Genomic DNA, 15,377 nt, shown 5'->3' with positions numbered 1-15,377 from the left:
TATTTTAATGTCATTAAAATGAAACTATATTTCGAAAGTAGATCGTCATCATACATGCGTCAATTGTCATAAAGTTTTAATTGTTCACTTTAGATTTCGCATATTCTTTAGCGATTTTCATTGCTTCCTGTAAACACTCGAAACGGGGACCAGACGCCTGCGCGGACATGTCCTTTCCGCCACCTTTGCCACACAGCAGAGAGGAAATTGAAGCGACCCATTCGTCGGCTTTTAAGCCCTGACCAATCAAATCCTTAAATTTTAGAGAAAAAAACATCGTTAAATATCGTGGTTGTCATTGCCAGAATATGTATAAAGACTTTTTGTTATGGGTCTGAAATCAAACGAAAGAAGGAAAATAAGGTCATTCATTACAAAATACATCTGAAGAATATGAGCGAAAGGAGATCTCGTGCCCAGGACCTTGGCTGAGAGCCCGAGAATGAAAATTCATACCTTGGGTACCTGGCACATACAAATGATCTTTCGCTGATCTTTATCAACACTGAAAAACATGGCTGCCGTCTGACTAGCGTTCTTTTTCACATGTTGAAGACAAGTGTCTAAAATCTAAATAACACAAAAAAAGCATTTCACAAAAACAAGTTCTGCGTCAGGAGATGATAATATGAGCACGGTAGCCGGGACTCAGTTAAGCGTTAAATGATTTTGGCAAATGGAAATGATTCAATAATTATCATCAGATAAATCTTCTTATGCAATTTTAAAATACTCTGATTTAATAACTTTTCAAAACATTTAAAATTGAAAAACCAATTTGCCTTATTTTGAGAATTACAACCGGAGTGACGTGTGGTGCTTCTTAAACAGTTGTAATTTTAAACCTTGAAGTTTTGGCTCTTTTCAATCCCATGAAATCATCGGGCTAGCTCGTTATCCTGGCCAGCTCGCCTCCATATAATCAGACCCTAAGAGTCTTGAGATATAGACCTTGTAGATCAAGTGATCGTGTTTTCAAAAAATGCTATTATGCACTTAAAATATGTTGCAAGATCTCGCCGTTAGGAGTCTCAGTAGACAAAGATATGGAGCGATTCCTGCGCAACGCTGTTGCTCTAGAGTTTGTACGCAGTAATGGATACAGGATTCAATTTTAGGCAAATAAATTATGGCCGCTAATTTTAAAAACAAAGAACCTTCATAAGTTATAACGCCATTAGTTAGAACGACCAAGGTTCATAAGTGGAAAGGGACTTGGAATGACTATAATACAATAAAACCTACAAAGTAAAACTTGAAATCGCGAAGAATTAACAATTGTTTTGCAGTTAAACGGCCAGTAAAAGGAAAATTTTACTAGTTAAATTATATTTTCATTTAAGGAGAACTCTTAAAATGACAGTTGACTTTCTAAAACTGTTTATTCATCTCTTATTGTGTGATTTAGATAGTGAAGTTTTTGTAATATCCGATTTACACATTATAATGGCCGCTGCATGATTCATAAATATCCTTCAGTTTACTGAAAACTTTCTGATGAATTGTTCACGCGGAATTTTACATCATTAACACTTCACAAGAACTCAGTCTTGAGGTAACGTTAACAAATATTCCAGATTACTCCATTTCTCATTATGCAAGATGACGCCAGTGGTTGCGTAAATCGAACACTGGAAAGCGACTTCTTGCACAAGAAATGCGTAAACACTTCGCTAATTGAGATCGTCAGATTTAAACTTTTTTTTCTTCTCATTCTGCCCAGTATATAAAATGAGGGTTACCAAGAAAGCTAAAACAATACTTTACCTTAGCATTAGCACAAACATCAAGTGTTTCAACAATAACTTTCACATCACCATTCTCTACAAGACTCTTCGTCTTTTCAAGCGCCTGAGAAATACGTAACGCAAGTGTACATACGTTTATATATAATTAAAAAATACGTGAATACTGGATTCATTTATTTGTACATACAGCTTCAGTCATCGCAGCTTTCTTTGCACGATCTGCATCGTCTGCAATTTTCTTCGCTTCCTTCAATTTGTTTCGCATGTTATCTTTGTCGCAGTAAGGAATGATTGCACTTGAAATTTCCTTAAATGATAAATTAAGTTTTCTCCTGTATTGGGATAACAAAGGATCAAGGAAAAGTGATCCCTTCTGAACCAAACAGTCCTTAAGGGATCTTCAAGAGGGAGAAATAAGACACCAAACTTACATCACTGAGAACAGTGACTTCTCGAATCGCTTTCTTAGGATCGAGAGTTTTTGAGTTGAATTTCTCAGTTATATTGGCTTTTAGATTCTCCACTTGTTGATGAAGTGTATTCGCACGATTGATGGCCTGTTCAACAAAGAGCATATAATGTTAAATAAAACAGTCAAGAAAAACGTAATTAGCAATAAAATGTGCATTTACAAGGTTACAATTAAAAATTCCAAATGTCGAGAAACTGATAACAATGGTCATTATAAATAACAAATAAAATTGACAACATCCCTGAGGTTGATATAAGTAAAGACTACAAGGAGTATGATGGGATCCTAAACATAGAAAAGCAACACAGGGGCACTTTAAGACATTACATACCGTGTTATATTCATTTGAAATAAATTGTTTCCAAAGGACTACGATATGTATATTTGAATATGAGCCCAACCTCCTCTCCCCCCCTGCCCCCGCAATCGTCAATCTTCCTAGGCCCATGCTCTAAGGTGGCTTGGGAAATTAATCTATTTTACCCTTTCAGCATCATATCCAGTAACGGCGACAATCCTTCTTATTCCTTTTGAAATTGCTTCTTCTGAGATTAGAGAGAAAGCCTTCATATGACTCGTGTTTCGAAGATGCCTAAAGACAAAAAACAACAGTAGAAACAAGGATGTCACTTTTTCTCGAGCAGCAACAGGGACGCATAACTCACGTTCCACCGCAAAACTCGACAGAATATTTATAACCAGCTTGTGGGTCGTCGATCAGCTCATTCAGCGGAGGTCCTATTGATACAACACGTACTGGATCAGGATACACCTAGAATAAACACCATGTTACACGCCAATATTCACAGCGATGTCTAAGTATCAACTAACCCACAGTAAAATAGAGTGGTTTGAACCTGGGGTTTTTTACACGTTTTTATATAAAGATCATACAGGTTGATGGAGTCCTCGGAAAGATTTTTGGTGTTGGTGTTCAATGACGTTTCGTTAACCTAAGCGGTTATCGTCTTCAGTATCAAGTGAGGAGTACATTTACTTCTCTTAGGCTGTCGAAACATCAGTCGATACCAACACCACAGGTCCTTCCTCGGGACTCTACTAAACTGGATGATCTACATCTACAAACATGTATAATACAGTATCAGTATCTATACAGACTAGGTATCTAAGAGAGTTCCCTTTCTGTGGTAGGTAATGTGTAGCTATGATGGCAAACGTAACAGAGTATTCTTATGCAGTGGCGTCTTACTAATAACGTGGCCTCTATGTTAATACATTGTTGTGGACTTTTAAGTGAAAACTATTCCACAATTAAGTTCAGTCTCTAGACGACGTTTGTGCTCACCATGCTCCTTTGCCTTTGCAACTTATGATTTTTAGTGCAACTATATTCTCTACGCCTATGAATTACTTTTGCAACTCATAGTGTACACAATAGGGAAAATTTAAAAGTTCGAATGAAACTCCGAAAATCATTGATATGGTCAAGGGTACTAGGAAAACCAACTACTTCATGAATTCTGAGCATCGCCCATTTAAATATGATAGACAGTACGAAACAATTTTTCCTCGATATTTAGCTACTCGTACGGTTTTCAACATCATAAATGGACTAAATTAAGCACATTTAGCTAGTCCGGAATAGCAAAGAAATAAACATTAATTATCTTTAGATACTATGGGCGTCTCAAGGACAACTTAGCCTACTGTAATCCGCTAATGTTCTTATGGTTGATGAACAAGATGAGATAAGTGACCTGGGATTGGGGACAAAAGAATCCGACTTTGTTCTTATAGAGTTTTTGATATATTATTGATTAGTTGTGCTTGTTGCTGCATTTTTTTATCATTCAATGGTTGTCAACCAAAAAATAAAATAGAAACAGTTAATACAAGTGTAATAAGTTTGATAGTTTATTGCATCAATTTGAACAAATGAAGCGTATCAATATTGGCCAAAATTAGGGCAAATATATCAGTAACATAAATGCCGAACAAATGCAGGTTATCGGAAAATAGGTAATTTTTCATTCACTTCAACAATAAAAAACATCTCCCTTTGAAAATACCTCCTCGAAGATCGCTCTCAATCCTTGAATATTCTTTGCTGCAGCAAGACCTGATTCTGACCCAAATACAGGCATCTTCTTATCCACCATATCCTTGCATATCACTTCACATTCCTGGATTTCGTTGAAATTCATCGCTCCCTGAAATCCACAAGTAATAACTATCAGTCCGTCTATGTGTCTCACCTGTAATATACTTCCCAAGTCATGCACAATACACAACTTTACATGGTGTAGCTATGTACCTTAGCGGTGAAATCAAATCGCAGCTTGTCTGGAGCAACTAAGGAACCTCTCTGATCAGCTTCACCGAGAACTTTCCTTAAAGCAAAGTTCAGCACATGCGTAGCAGTGTGATTGCTCATGTTGCTATGTCTTCGAGGCTGAAATGAAAAAATTAATTCAATTACAAAACAATCAAATTACAAGAAAAACGACAGCATACAAAGACTTATCAATTAATGTTATGGTTTCCTTGTACCAGAATTACTCTCTTGACAAACAACCCAAGTAGGCAAATCTGTTTGGTTTATTATAAATCTTACCTCATCAATGAAACAATTAACTTTATCACCGACTTTGAGTACGCCGTCTAATGCTCCTACATGAAGTATATAACCGCCGTGAACTTGCACATCCATGACAGCAAACTCCACTTCGTCGTCATCATTCTTGGACATATATCCTTGATCATATATTTGTCCACCAGACTCGGCGTAAAAACATGTCTTGTCCAATACAACACCGCACTTCGAGCCACTTGGAACTTCAGAGACAAACTCCTTGTTTAGAAGTAGAGCTTTAACTTCGCCACTACATTTCTCAAACTCTGTTGAAACAAAATGTTCATCAGACGAATGTAAGTAACAATATATAATTTTTTTATAAAATGACCACAAAAAGTCATTTTGATTTCCTCAAAGTTAGTTTGCCTAATACATCGTTTACAGTGTATCATTTACATCGAATTAAATGTTTCCAAGCTATCGTCTTCCAATTTCCTTCAAACATTCAATAAACATGAAAAGGCAAAACAGATATAGATTTACTGTCATTGTGACTGTTTATAACATGATGTGTATAATTAGTGGATGCAAAAACTACATAGCCTTCCAATGATCTGCTCATGAGCTCTCCCAAAGGTCTGCTAGGTTTGGATATGTATGTGCAAACACAGTAAACATCTTTCATTTCATAAATACTTACTGTAATTTCCTTCATCATCAGAGACATACTTATACTTTGCAACATCATCACTCTTTGGAAGTTTTAAGACGTTTTGCAAATGATTTATAGCGTGAATATCGAGTGTTATGATTTCTTCATCAGTCGTTGTTTTACCTCGAGCAATCGCCTAAAATGAAAATTTTCTATTTGTCCGAAGTGTTTATGACATGAAATTTTATCACAAAGTTTATTTAATTGTAATGTAAAAACCATAAAAAATGACTTCATCACCTCTTCAAAAGATATGACTTATTATATTACCTTTTTCTAGAGATGTTTAACTTTATTCCTTATGCATATAACATCGTTATGAAATCAAAGAATAACATTTCAAAAATCATCAATTTTAAAAATGTTAGAATGTTTTATGCACAAATACAACAATCTAATGAATACATATCAGTAATAAAGTAAACGGTTTGAACCCGGGAGTATCGTTACATGTTTATAGATGTAGATCGTCCAGATTGGTATAGTCCTGAGAAGGACTGTTGTTGTTGACTGACGTTTTAACAAATTTAGCGGTAGTCATCTTCAGAGTCAAAAAGACTTCATTTTGACTTTGAAGATGACTACCGCTAAGGTTGTCGAAACGTCAGTCAACAACAACAAAAACAGTCCTTCTCAGGACTATACTAACCTGGACGATCTACATCTACAAACATGAATACATGAGTAGATGAATATTTGCAAAGATGCAAAAGTTAGATATTTTAATACTAATTGTAGACAAAACTATCATTTTCCTACTGCTAATTACGCAATGTGATGTCACAACGATGTGATTTGAATAATGAAGAAAAGTCGCATAACTCGAAAAAGAAAAAATAATACAATAAGTGCTATTGAAGAAGTTATTCATCACTTTAAATTTTCTTTACAATGCAAACTAAATACACTGTCATAAAGTTTGGTCTCATAATCATGTTTTCAGCTAACCGAAACTTTGGAAATTTGAAAAGATCTAATACTTAACATCCAACACTAAAATTTTAACGATATTCAAAAAGGCTAAAAATCTGTACATAACGTACGAAATTAAAATAGGCAACTCGCACCAAATGATAAATTGGTACCAGAGCAATCAGTTATGGCGTGATTCCATTCATTCACATTTAAAAAAATCCGTTTTAACATTATGTCAATCTTCGCGTTTTTCGGCTTTAGAAAAAGCGAAATAATACCTGAGCCTTAATTTTACTTTCTTCATAGGCGTCCATATCCACAGACAAACTTCTCTCTTCCGCCATTAGTTGAGTCAGATCAATAGGAAAGCCGTAGGTATCATACAGACGCCATGCTACATCACCTAAACATCACAAAGGAACATTTGCTACAGTTGAATACATTAAAGAAATCAAAAGTACTTCACGGTAAACAATAGCTACTTACAACAAGTGGCGCCAGTAAGCATTGCGGACGCAGCCCCCCCCCCCTTCTCCAAACTAATACATTACATTTAAATTTATTTATTTATTTTACTGATGAAAACTATGGTCTAAAAAATGTCATTGGAGGGACGATTATGTCAGATGAACTATTGGAGGTTCAAGTACCCATTCCTACCACAGATGCTTGCGAAATTTCCGCGTTTATAAATTTAGCAGTGTGTACATAAAAATGTTAATCAAACTTTTAGACGCAATTGTGCATTTGACGAAGTGTTTTGCGTTTGAATTGGGATAAACCAAGAGAGAGAAGCTCTTAAATAATATGTTTAGAATTTCATAACAAGCAGAAATAATCAAGTATTCTCAAAATAAAATTTGCAAGCCAAAATCGCATTTTTTCGTCGTAAAGAATTGAATACAATTGGTGAAGATTCTTATTTGTTTGAAATGGCAGTGAAACCTTAATCAACTCCCAAGGATGGGAAAAGTAATTTCGAAGTACAATTTTATTTGAGGAGTAGTGGGTTACTTGGGACTTTTAGGAAATAAAAAACATATCATTGGAAAGCTAAGGTGCTTCTCTCATTTGCTACAAAGAAATATAAGCGAAAAATATGCAAAATGAAATGCACGATAGTATATTAAAGTTCGATTCACTTTTTTTATACACACTTTCATTCGTAGTCACATGACTTATAATAAATGCAACAAAAGAGAAAAATTGTTGCTCGCTCATTTTACAAAAACATCAAAAAGCCATGGAGCTGAAAACTAAAAAATACATTTCTCGAGCTTATTAAGTGACAAAATTAAACTATTAATAGAAAAAAAAATCAGAAAATACTTGGATGTAGACCAAAAATGCTGTGGTCACCCTTGCAGCATTTTGAAACAGTGGTGAATCTAGGGTACGTCAAAATAAATTACTGCAGCACATTGTAGAATAAATTTACATTTCTAAGCATCTTAGAGGCAAGTTCATTGGTGAAATTATATTCTTTAGAAAATTCAACACCAATAGTGTTTTTCTGAAAGTATTTCAATTTAAAATTAAAGAGCTATAATTAATTTTTCACGAACGCTGGATCCACTACTGTTTTCAAACGAAATTTCGCAGGACCAATGTCCTTTGAAAAACGTTGACTTCATTGAAAAGCTGCCGAAATCTATGATCTTTGTTCCTATATAACAAAACACTAAATGTACGTTTCATTGGTAGACAGTGAATTTTGTTTCGCATCTAGTCTCATGCAATGAGACTCTCGGAAAACGAAACTCACTATTTCCCTCAGGAGTGTACATTAAGTGTATAATATATATACCAGGGATTATTTTATCATTTTGATGTTTGTCAGCAGTTCTGTTGAACAATCTTCGTCCACGAGACAAAGTCTTCAAAAACTGTTCCTCTTCTTCATTGATTATTTTAACAGCCTAAAAACAAGCACATCCCGTTCGTAAATCGTTTGCTAAACAAAACCAGAACATCTTGAAATGGAAAAAACAAAAAATAGAATGTTAGAATGTAAGTAAAACCTGTTGGGGATTTTTAGTGATTTCAGGGAAAGCTTCGCCCTACGAGAATACAATAGCAAATACGTTAAATTCATTTAACAACTCCATCAAAACACAACCATGACCATCCTAAATGCTCACCAAGGTCTCCAAGACAACAGACACCAATGAGCCAAGAAACCCTGGTGGAGCGTGTAATTTTTCAGATGAAAAGCGGACAGCTCTACGTAGGATACGTCGCAAAACATAACTACACGGTAAATAATATACACATGAATTTTATGTTTAATTGTTATGAAGTATTTATCATTAAATTTTGAGAAAGAGGCTCGGGACGAGCCACGAAGGTTATGGTGTGTATGAATGTCATGGAAGAACGATGAATATTAACATTCTTCTTTCATCTCGTGATGGGCAATATAAGGTTATTGACGACATGTCGATACCAATCAACTGTTGTTATAATAGTGCAAAGGCACATACTAATGAGAAATGGGGTGAGGTGAGCTCAGTGAACTATAATAACAACTGGAACAATAACTGCTATAGTTTTTCCCATGATCGTTTGAAGCCAAACTCCCACTGAAACAATGCGTGTTTTCTTTGACCAACGTTTGTTTTACCTTGTTGGCAGTTGAAAACAGTGAAAAAATTATTTGTTTTCGTTTTTTTGACTCATTTTGTGCTTTAAAAGTGCATCTACCATAATTAGCGTATGCATCAGCAAGATATTTCGAGGAGAAACAACGGCGGGAATCGTGGACGATTGTTTTTAACAATACATTATACCAAGTTTATCGGCCCGTTATATGCAATGTGTTCATTTTCTTTTCTCTCTTTGTATGCTTTACACGGACAGCACAAGAATAGGGTGCTATGTATTTGAAAAATTAACTTGATTTTTACATATTTAAATCGACAAAATAGTTTTTCCAGAATCCTTTTGCGAGAATCTTGCACTTTTCTTTATGACACTGAGCCGTTTATATATATACTATACAACCGTACATCCTGTGTCCCAAGTGTAGGAGTCACCAATGCACTGTGGTAATAGCCGGGAGGGCACATTGTATATACACTTTGTATATATATATTTATATATATATTTGCAGGTGTATATATTTTTATGGTATTAGAAATGCTCATAAAAACACATTTTTCTACTTGGCAAAATGCTCATTTTTTACGAAACTTGGCAGGATTGTGTATTTAACATGGAACTACGATAATTTGGTGGATTGAACGTTTAGGTATGCCTGAAACTTTCAAAAACGAAGAAAAAACAACAAAAAATCACGCGGACTTTTGGTAATTTTTGTCTTTAACATTTTTCAGCAATACTATAAGTTTTGGCCGATTTTTTTTTATTTTCTGCAAGTTTGACTAATATTCTTCAAATATAATAGTATTCTGAAAAACTAACGCAAGGTTTACTTTTGAAATTTTATAAATATAAAAATGCCATATTTTTTACAAAAGGGACTGGAGCTACCTGCAAGCTGGCATCCGGCGAAGTTATCATTCCAGTTGTTATTATAGTTCACTGGGTGAGCTAAGATAATTATGGGCCTGCGATGTGCTACTACGGGTCAGTAAATATATGATTCCATGTTTGTAGACGTAGATCGTACAGGCTAATACTGTAGAGGCCTGAGAACGACTTTTGATGTTGATGCATGGGGTATGGCGTTTCGACAACCTTAGCGGTAGTCATTTTCACAGCCAAGAGCAATGAGGTTTTCAAAATGTCAGTCAGCATCAACACCAACAGTCCTTCTCAGGACTCTACTGACCTGGACGATCTACATCTACAAACATGTAACGATACTCCCGGGTTGAAACCAACTTTAAAACAAGCCATTCGTTGGCAACAAATATGAAAGCAGAAACAACTTTTCGACAAGACCTCATGCTAAAGCATGATTATACAGAGAGTTGTATAAGTCGACACATATACTAAGACATATGATAAACATCTTGAGCGTAGGTAAAAAATCGACCGAGTACAAAGAACATAGGTTAGGTCGCGTACAATTGATCGACTATCCTTAGGTAGCGTTCAATAGTGTACTTATAAAAGCATACGTAAACAAATATTCACAAGGATTTGCACATTACAAAAAGCAATCTTTTCTTTAGTATAGTAGGGTGTCTTGTAAGACCACCAAATAAGTGAAAGCAGACAGGTAACTGCTCATCAAGCAGGAAAAATCAGAAAGATTAATGTAAGCTTAATCCCAATAAATAACCGCAAATAATTATGCTCATTCACGACTTGAAGTAATTGGTCAAAAATTAGCTACAAGCGCGCTGATGATGATTATATGTGTTGTACGAAAAACAACCGAAATTATCACTCTCGCTTAATTCAAGTAACAAAAATACAAAAATACAAATTCTTACTAAAAGGTAAACTTTGAAACTGTCAACACTTTTCAAAGTATAATGGCTGATAGTAGTTGTTTGAAAATTATTACCAGTGTTAACTGTTATTTGTTCAACGATTAATTTTTTTTTGGTCTTTAACGGGTTATTGTCGGTCCAGTTAAGGACCAAAAAAAATTGCACAGCCGGCCATATTTCAGGCCGACTAGCGGGGTATTGGTATAAGTTTTCAATCAGCAATAATCACGCCTCGGATGAACCTCATCGGCTATGATCCTGCCACTGCGCAAAGCTACCTGACCTCAGATAAAGTTGCTATAAGTACGATATAATATTACATAACGCTTGTGGGATACTAACAGGCCCTTTGCGCATGCGTATTACCTACCCACGCCCAGTGTTATCTGGTCGTCCTCCGTCGGCGATAGCTACCGTCAACGTTCGAATATGATCAGCAATCACTCGATATGTCATATCAATTTTGTCCTTGTCTTCATCACCAACCTTTCCTGAGTATGGTCGAACTCCTGTGCCCTGTGTAAAATATGTTCATGACTTTCAAAAAATGAGTGTTGTACAAACTAGACTTTGATCTACAAATGACATATCCCAGCAATATTGATTACAAATTTTATAAAGCAAACAGTTTTTCATTATATTGTGTTATGACTATATCATGTTTTTGCATTTGCTTCATTTCGATAGTTCAGGCAACTCTAAAAATGTATGAAACATATTTTTGGGTTCAAAAGTATGATTTTGCAGGTGTCCTTGGCCCTCAAAGTTGAAAAATTCACCATTTTCATTTTGAACCACCAGTATAGAAAAGCTGACATCACAAAGGGAACTCGTCAAATGTATTTTGCTTAAATTGGATGATTTTGAGCATCCACCACACAAAATGCCATATACGTGTGTAATGCATAAAAATAGCTTTGATTTTGTGGAAAATACAATGTTTTCTTACAGCATGTTCTCACTATTATATAACATCTGAGCACTCACCCTGTTTTTTTAATTTCACTGTCAAATAAATAACCACAAACTTTGAGGTTCAGAAAAACATGAAAATCAAATTTTTGAATTGTAAAATATATTGCAAATATGTTTAACATCTTCTGATCTATAAAATACTTCACAACTATAAAATACTTCACTCAACCAAATCTAACAACTACCACATTCTTGCTTTTCTTGAAGCACTACTCATTAAACATAACAAACCTTTTCTCAACACAGGACTTAAGGCTAGCAAAGAATTACAACTCTTTTCTTAATTTATAACACACTCATTCTACCAGTCGGGTCGGCAGTTTCAATTCATCCTTTTGTAATACTACACCTCTTCCAACTCATTGTAAATATCACACTATTTAATTTCTATTGCTTATTTCCGTTTACTTGTTTCATGCGTTGTAAATATATATGTGTATGTAAGGTTTTAAATATCATTCTGTCTGAGGATGACTTTGAAATAAAGTCGAAAATTTACAGTTTACTTCTCGTCTTGTTTTGATTGATATTTTGCAATCTCAAGATGTCTTGTTTCTTCGGAATTTGTTTTATATTATACTTCTTCTGATCTATCTACACAGTCCAATTGCAAAAATGTGATATGTTCACTTTAAACATAAAAACTAATACATAAAAATAAATTAATTTTGTCAATTTGCATTATTGTATCAAAGACACCAAACATATTAGATTACAGGTTTCTTAATAAAACACAGAATATCAATAATTACCTCACGAATAGCGTTAAAAATTGGCATAAAGATATCTGTGTCATAATTTGATCTCTTCCCTTGAATGACCGACACAACTCGCTCCAGTCCCATCCCTGTATCAACATGGCAACTTGGTAAAGGCTTAAGAGAGCCATCAGTCTCTCTATGGGAAGATAAACACAGTGGTTCAACTCATATGCAATGAGTGCATTCACTTTGTCATCCAAACAGCTTTGCAAATATGCTTTCAAGCAAATTGAGAAATTTTCCAACAAGAATTGATGTACTTCTTAACAAAATCAGAGGGGTAGACATCTGACTGTGCTGTGCATAGAAGCTATGTATTTAAGCATATTGTAAATACCAAGAGTTTTTTATTTCCTAATTTGGTTATTTTGCTAAGTACTTTGAATGTAAAATGAAATCCAAAGAAAACAATCATGTGGAAACACTTTTTCAACAAAATTTTTTCTGCAACAGGTCTCTGTTATTCACAATTTATTTACCTATTAAATTGAATAAAAACAAGATTCCAAATTTCCAATACATCAGGATCATCCATATTCACCAAAGATGCAGCATTTCTACCTCCAATACGATCAAAATGGATTTCAGTGCAAGGTCCACATGGCCCCACATCACCCATTTCCCAAAAATTATCTTTCATTCCAAATGGAAGCACTCGATCGGGATGGAGCCTGAAAGAAGACAAGTTGAATATAAAGTAAAGATGAAGCATACCATTAAAGAAACCATCAAGAATATAAAACTACCCAACATTCAGCCATATTTGTTTTGCTTCTTCATCAGGGGGAAGCTCGTTGTAACCACCAAAATATGTTGCATATAAACGATCTTTAGGCAATTTCCACACATCAACCAATAACTCCATGGCCCATTCAATTGCCTCTTTCTGGTTGTATTTCGAGAGTAAGTACATAATTATGAATGCAATTGCAAATAATGTTAATTTCACATTTCAATAAAGTTAAATCATGACATGCCTTGAAGTAATTACCAAAGGACCAATTTCCCAACATTTCAAAGAATGTGTGATGATAGACATCTTTGCCAACATCTTCAAGATCATTATGCTTCCCTCCTGCCCGAATACATTTCTGACTATTTGCAGCTCTCTTCAACTTTGAAAAGTCGCTATTTGGATCAACAGTTCCAAGAAAGATAGACTTATACTGTAATGAATGATAACAGACACAAATTTGAAGCTAAATTCAATGGTGCCAGACAGCATATTAACTGGATAATTAAATCAAATTGAGTTCATTATTAAGTGACGCCTTGCTACGCAGTTGTTCCGTATTCAGTCATGCAATTGTATCACTGCAAATCGAAAGTGCTTTTCTAAGTAAATTTTATGTAATATGGTAAGAGAGAAGAAGTAGAACTCACTTGATTCATGCCAGCATTGGCAAACAGCAACGTAGGATCTTCATGTGGAATGACACTGGAAGAATGAACGAACGTGTGCTCTTTCTTCGCGACGAAAAAATCCACAAATTGACCACGAATATCTTTTCCAGTAAGAGAGTTATCCATTTTACTTTCCAAGGAGCAATATTTACGGTAAAAACAACTTAAAGGAACAGAAACAAAGCGAGAAACAGAGCAATATTTTGATGGCTTCCTCAACATGTACTCCTGGAGCAATTAAAACACATTGACAATCCTCCCCCCCCCCTGATTTGAATGCCTCACACTGGGGTTACAATGACAGATAGCAAGTGCTGCCAAGTGCTGCCCTTCAACATCAAGCAACAAATTTTCACGAAGGAATGTACGCAAATTTTTATAGTTGTTAGTAAATTTTACTTTTAACTGTTTCAGTCACATGCTCAAATTTGCATTAGTAAATAGTAATGAGTACTTGCAATTAGTAACTAGTAAAATTTGAAATAAAAAATTTGTAACTCGTTACAGTTGCCAAGTCACACTAAACATTTTAGAATGAACAATATTTACGGTAAAACGACTTAAAGTAAAGCGAGAAACAGAGCAATTAATGTAGTAGCCATCACCTTTTCGCTCTCTCTCTCGCTTTATTCCTTTATAAATTGTTTTTACCGTAAATATGGTTTATTCTCAAATGTTTAGTATAACTCAGTAATATCACAACAGTTTTGAAATTACTTTATAATGTCTTACCAATTTCAATTCACAGTACTTTCTTTAGCTTAGTTAATGGAATGTAACATGAGTTTGGAGGTGTGGTTTCGAGAGTTCGACATCGAAGTTCGGAGACCGGGTTTGGATCATTCTTAGTTTTCCTTCAGTGAAGTACTTAAGCCCCTGCACGACGGCAACGTGATGATCCAGGCGCAGGGGATGGGGCTACAAAGACTCACCAACTTGCCCATCATGCAACGCCACCAACCAGAATATGGACCATATCATCCTGCAATGTCCGTTCACACGCATTGAAGGCGGCTACGCAACAGTGCATAAAGCAGATGATGACTTCGCAAGCTGGCTTGATGAGACACACATGGAGGTGTGACTACCATACGAAACTACTACTAGTATATGGAATGTAACTAATAATATTATTTATGAGACACAAAGCACTCAGCAAAGTAAACTACCCGAATTTCTTGTTCAACTAAAAATTACAATTCTTTATGAAACTTCGATAAAGTCTAAAACATAACCCAGCACAACTGAATTGCCACCCACATGCAGGTAATGCTGTGTTTAATTTAATTTAATGAAAGATAATTTCACTGTGAACATTTGATTTCGTTATCTACTTACATCAGAGCAACATGATGAAACTAGTGACCATTTAGTTACCATAAAGAGTTCAGCGAAACCATGCAAAGTTAATCTTTGCCCTGCAACGTTAACCATTAGGGGACGAAAGGTTG

At 35.2% G+C, this 15,377-nt stretch overlaps 1 protein-coding gene and 1 non-coding gene across 3 annotated transcripts; both read right to left on the bottom strand.

Moving 5' to 3' along the window:
* Positions 1 to 59: 59 nt before the first annotated feature.
* Positions 60 to 14,833, bottom strand: LOC124436321 (alanine--tRNA ligase, cytoplasmic-like). 2 transcript variants are annotated; one of them, XM_046986229.1, is made up of 22 exons: positions 14,659 to 14,833; positions 13,906 to 14,089; positions 13,500 to 13,688; positions 13,269 to 13,408; positions 13,002 to 13,193; positions 12,514 to 12,658; positions 11,157 to 11,302; positions 8,525 to 8,633; positions 8,405 to 8,443; positions 8,191 to 8,302; positions 6,662 to 6,786; positions 5,457 to 5,604; positions 4,796 to 5,079; positions 4,496 to 4,633; positions 4,251 to 4,391; positions 2,886 to 2,992; positions 2,704 to 2,812; positions 2,180 to 2,305; positions 1,936 to 2,055; positions 1,768 to 1,851; positions 457 to 570; positions 60 to 253 (listed from the first exon to the last, which is right to left on the bottom strand). In XM_046986229.1, exons 2-22 carry the CDS (start codon positions 14,050 to 14,052, stop codon positions 77 to 79), a joined length of 2,892 nt encoding a protein of 963 aa, XP_046842185.1. In that variant the 5' UTR covers positions 14,053 to 14,089; positions 14,659 to 14,833; the 3' UTR covers positions 60 to 76. The 2 variants fall into 2 exon arrangements, with proteins under 2 accessions (XP_046842185.1, XP_046842184.1); XM_046986228.1 differs by lacking the exon at positions 14,659 to 14,833 and having other exon boundaries at positions 13,906 to 14,164.
* On the bottom strand, positions 10,924 to 11,062 carry LOC124437727. Its single transcript, XR_006945832.1, has one exon. It is a non-coding gene; the product is annotated as a U4 spliceosomal RNA (small nuclear RNA).
* Positions 14,834 to 15,377: the final 544 nt, after the last annotated feature.

Source organism: Xenia sp. Carnegie-2017, unplaced genomic scaffold, assembly GCF_021976095.1.
Source record: "Xenia sp. Carnegie-2017 unplaced genomic scaffold, XeniaSp_v1 HiC_scaffold_16, whole genome shotgun sequence".
In the NCBI taxonomy this organism is placed as follows: Eukaryota; Metazoa; Cnidaria; class Anthozoa; order Malacalcyonacea; family Xeniidae; genus Xenia; species Xenia sp. Carnegie-2017.
This window is presented reverse-complemented; position numbering and strand designations above follow the sequence as displayed.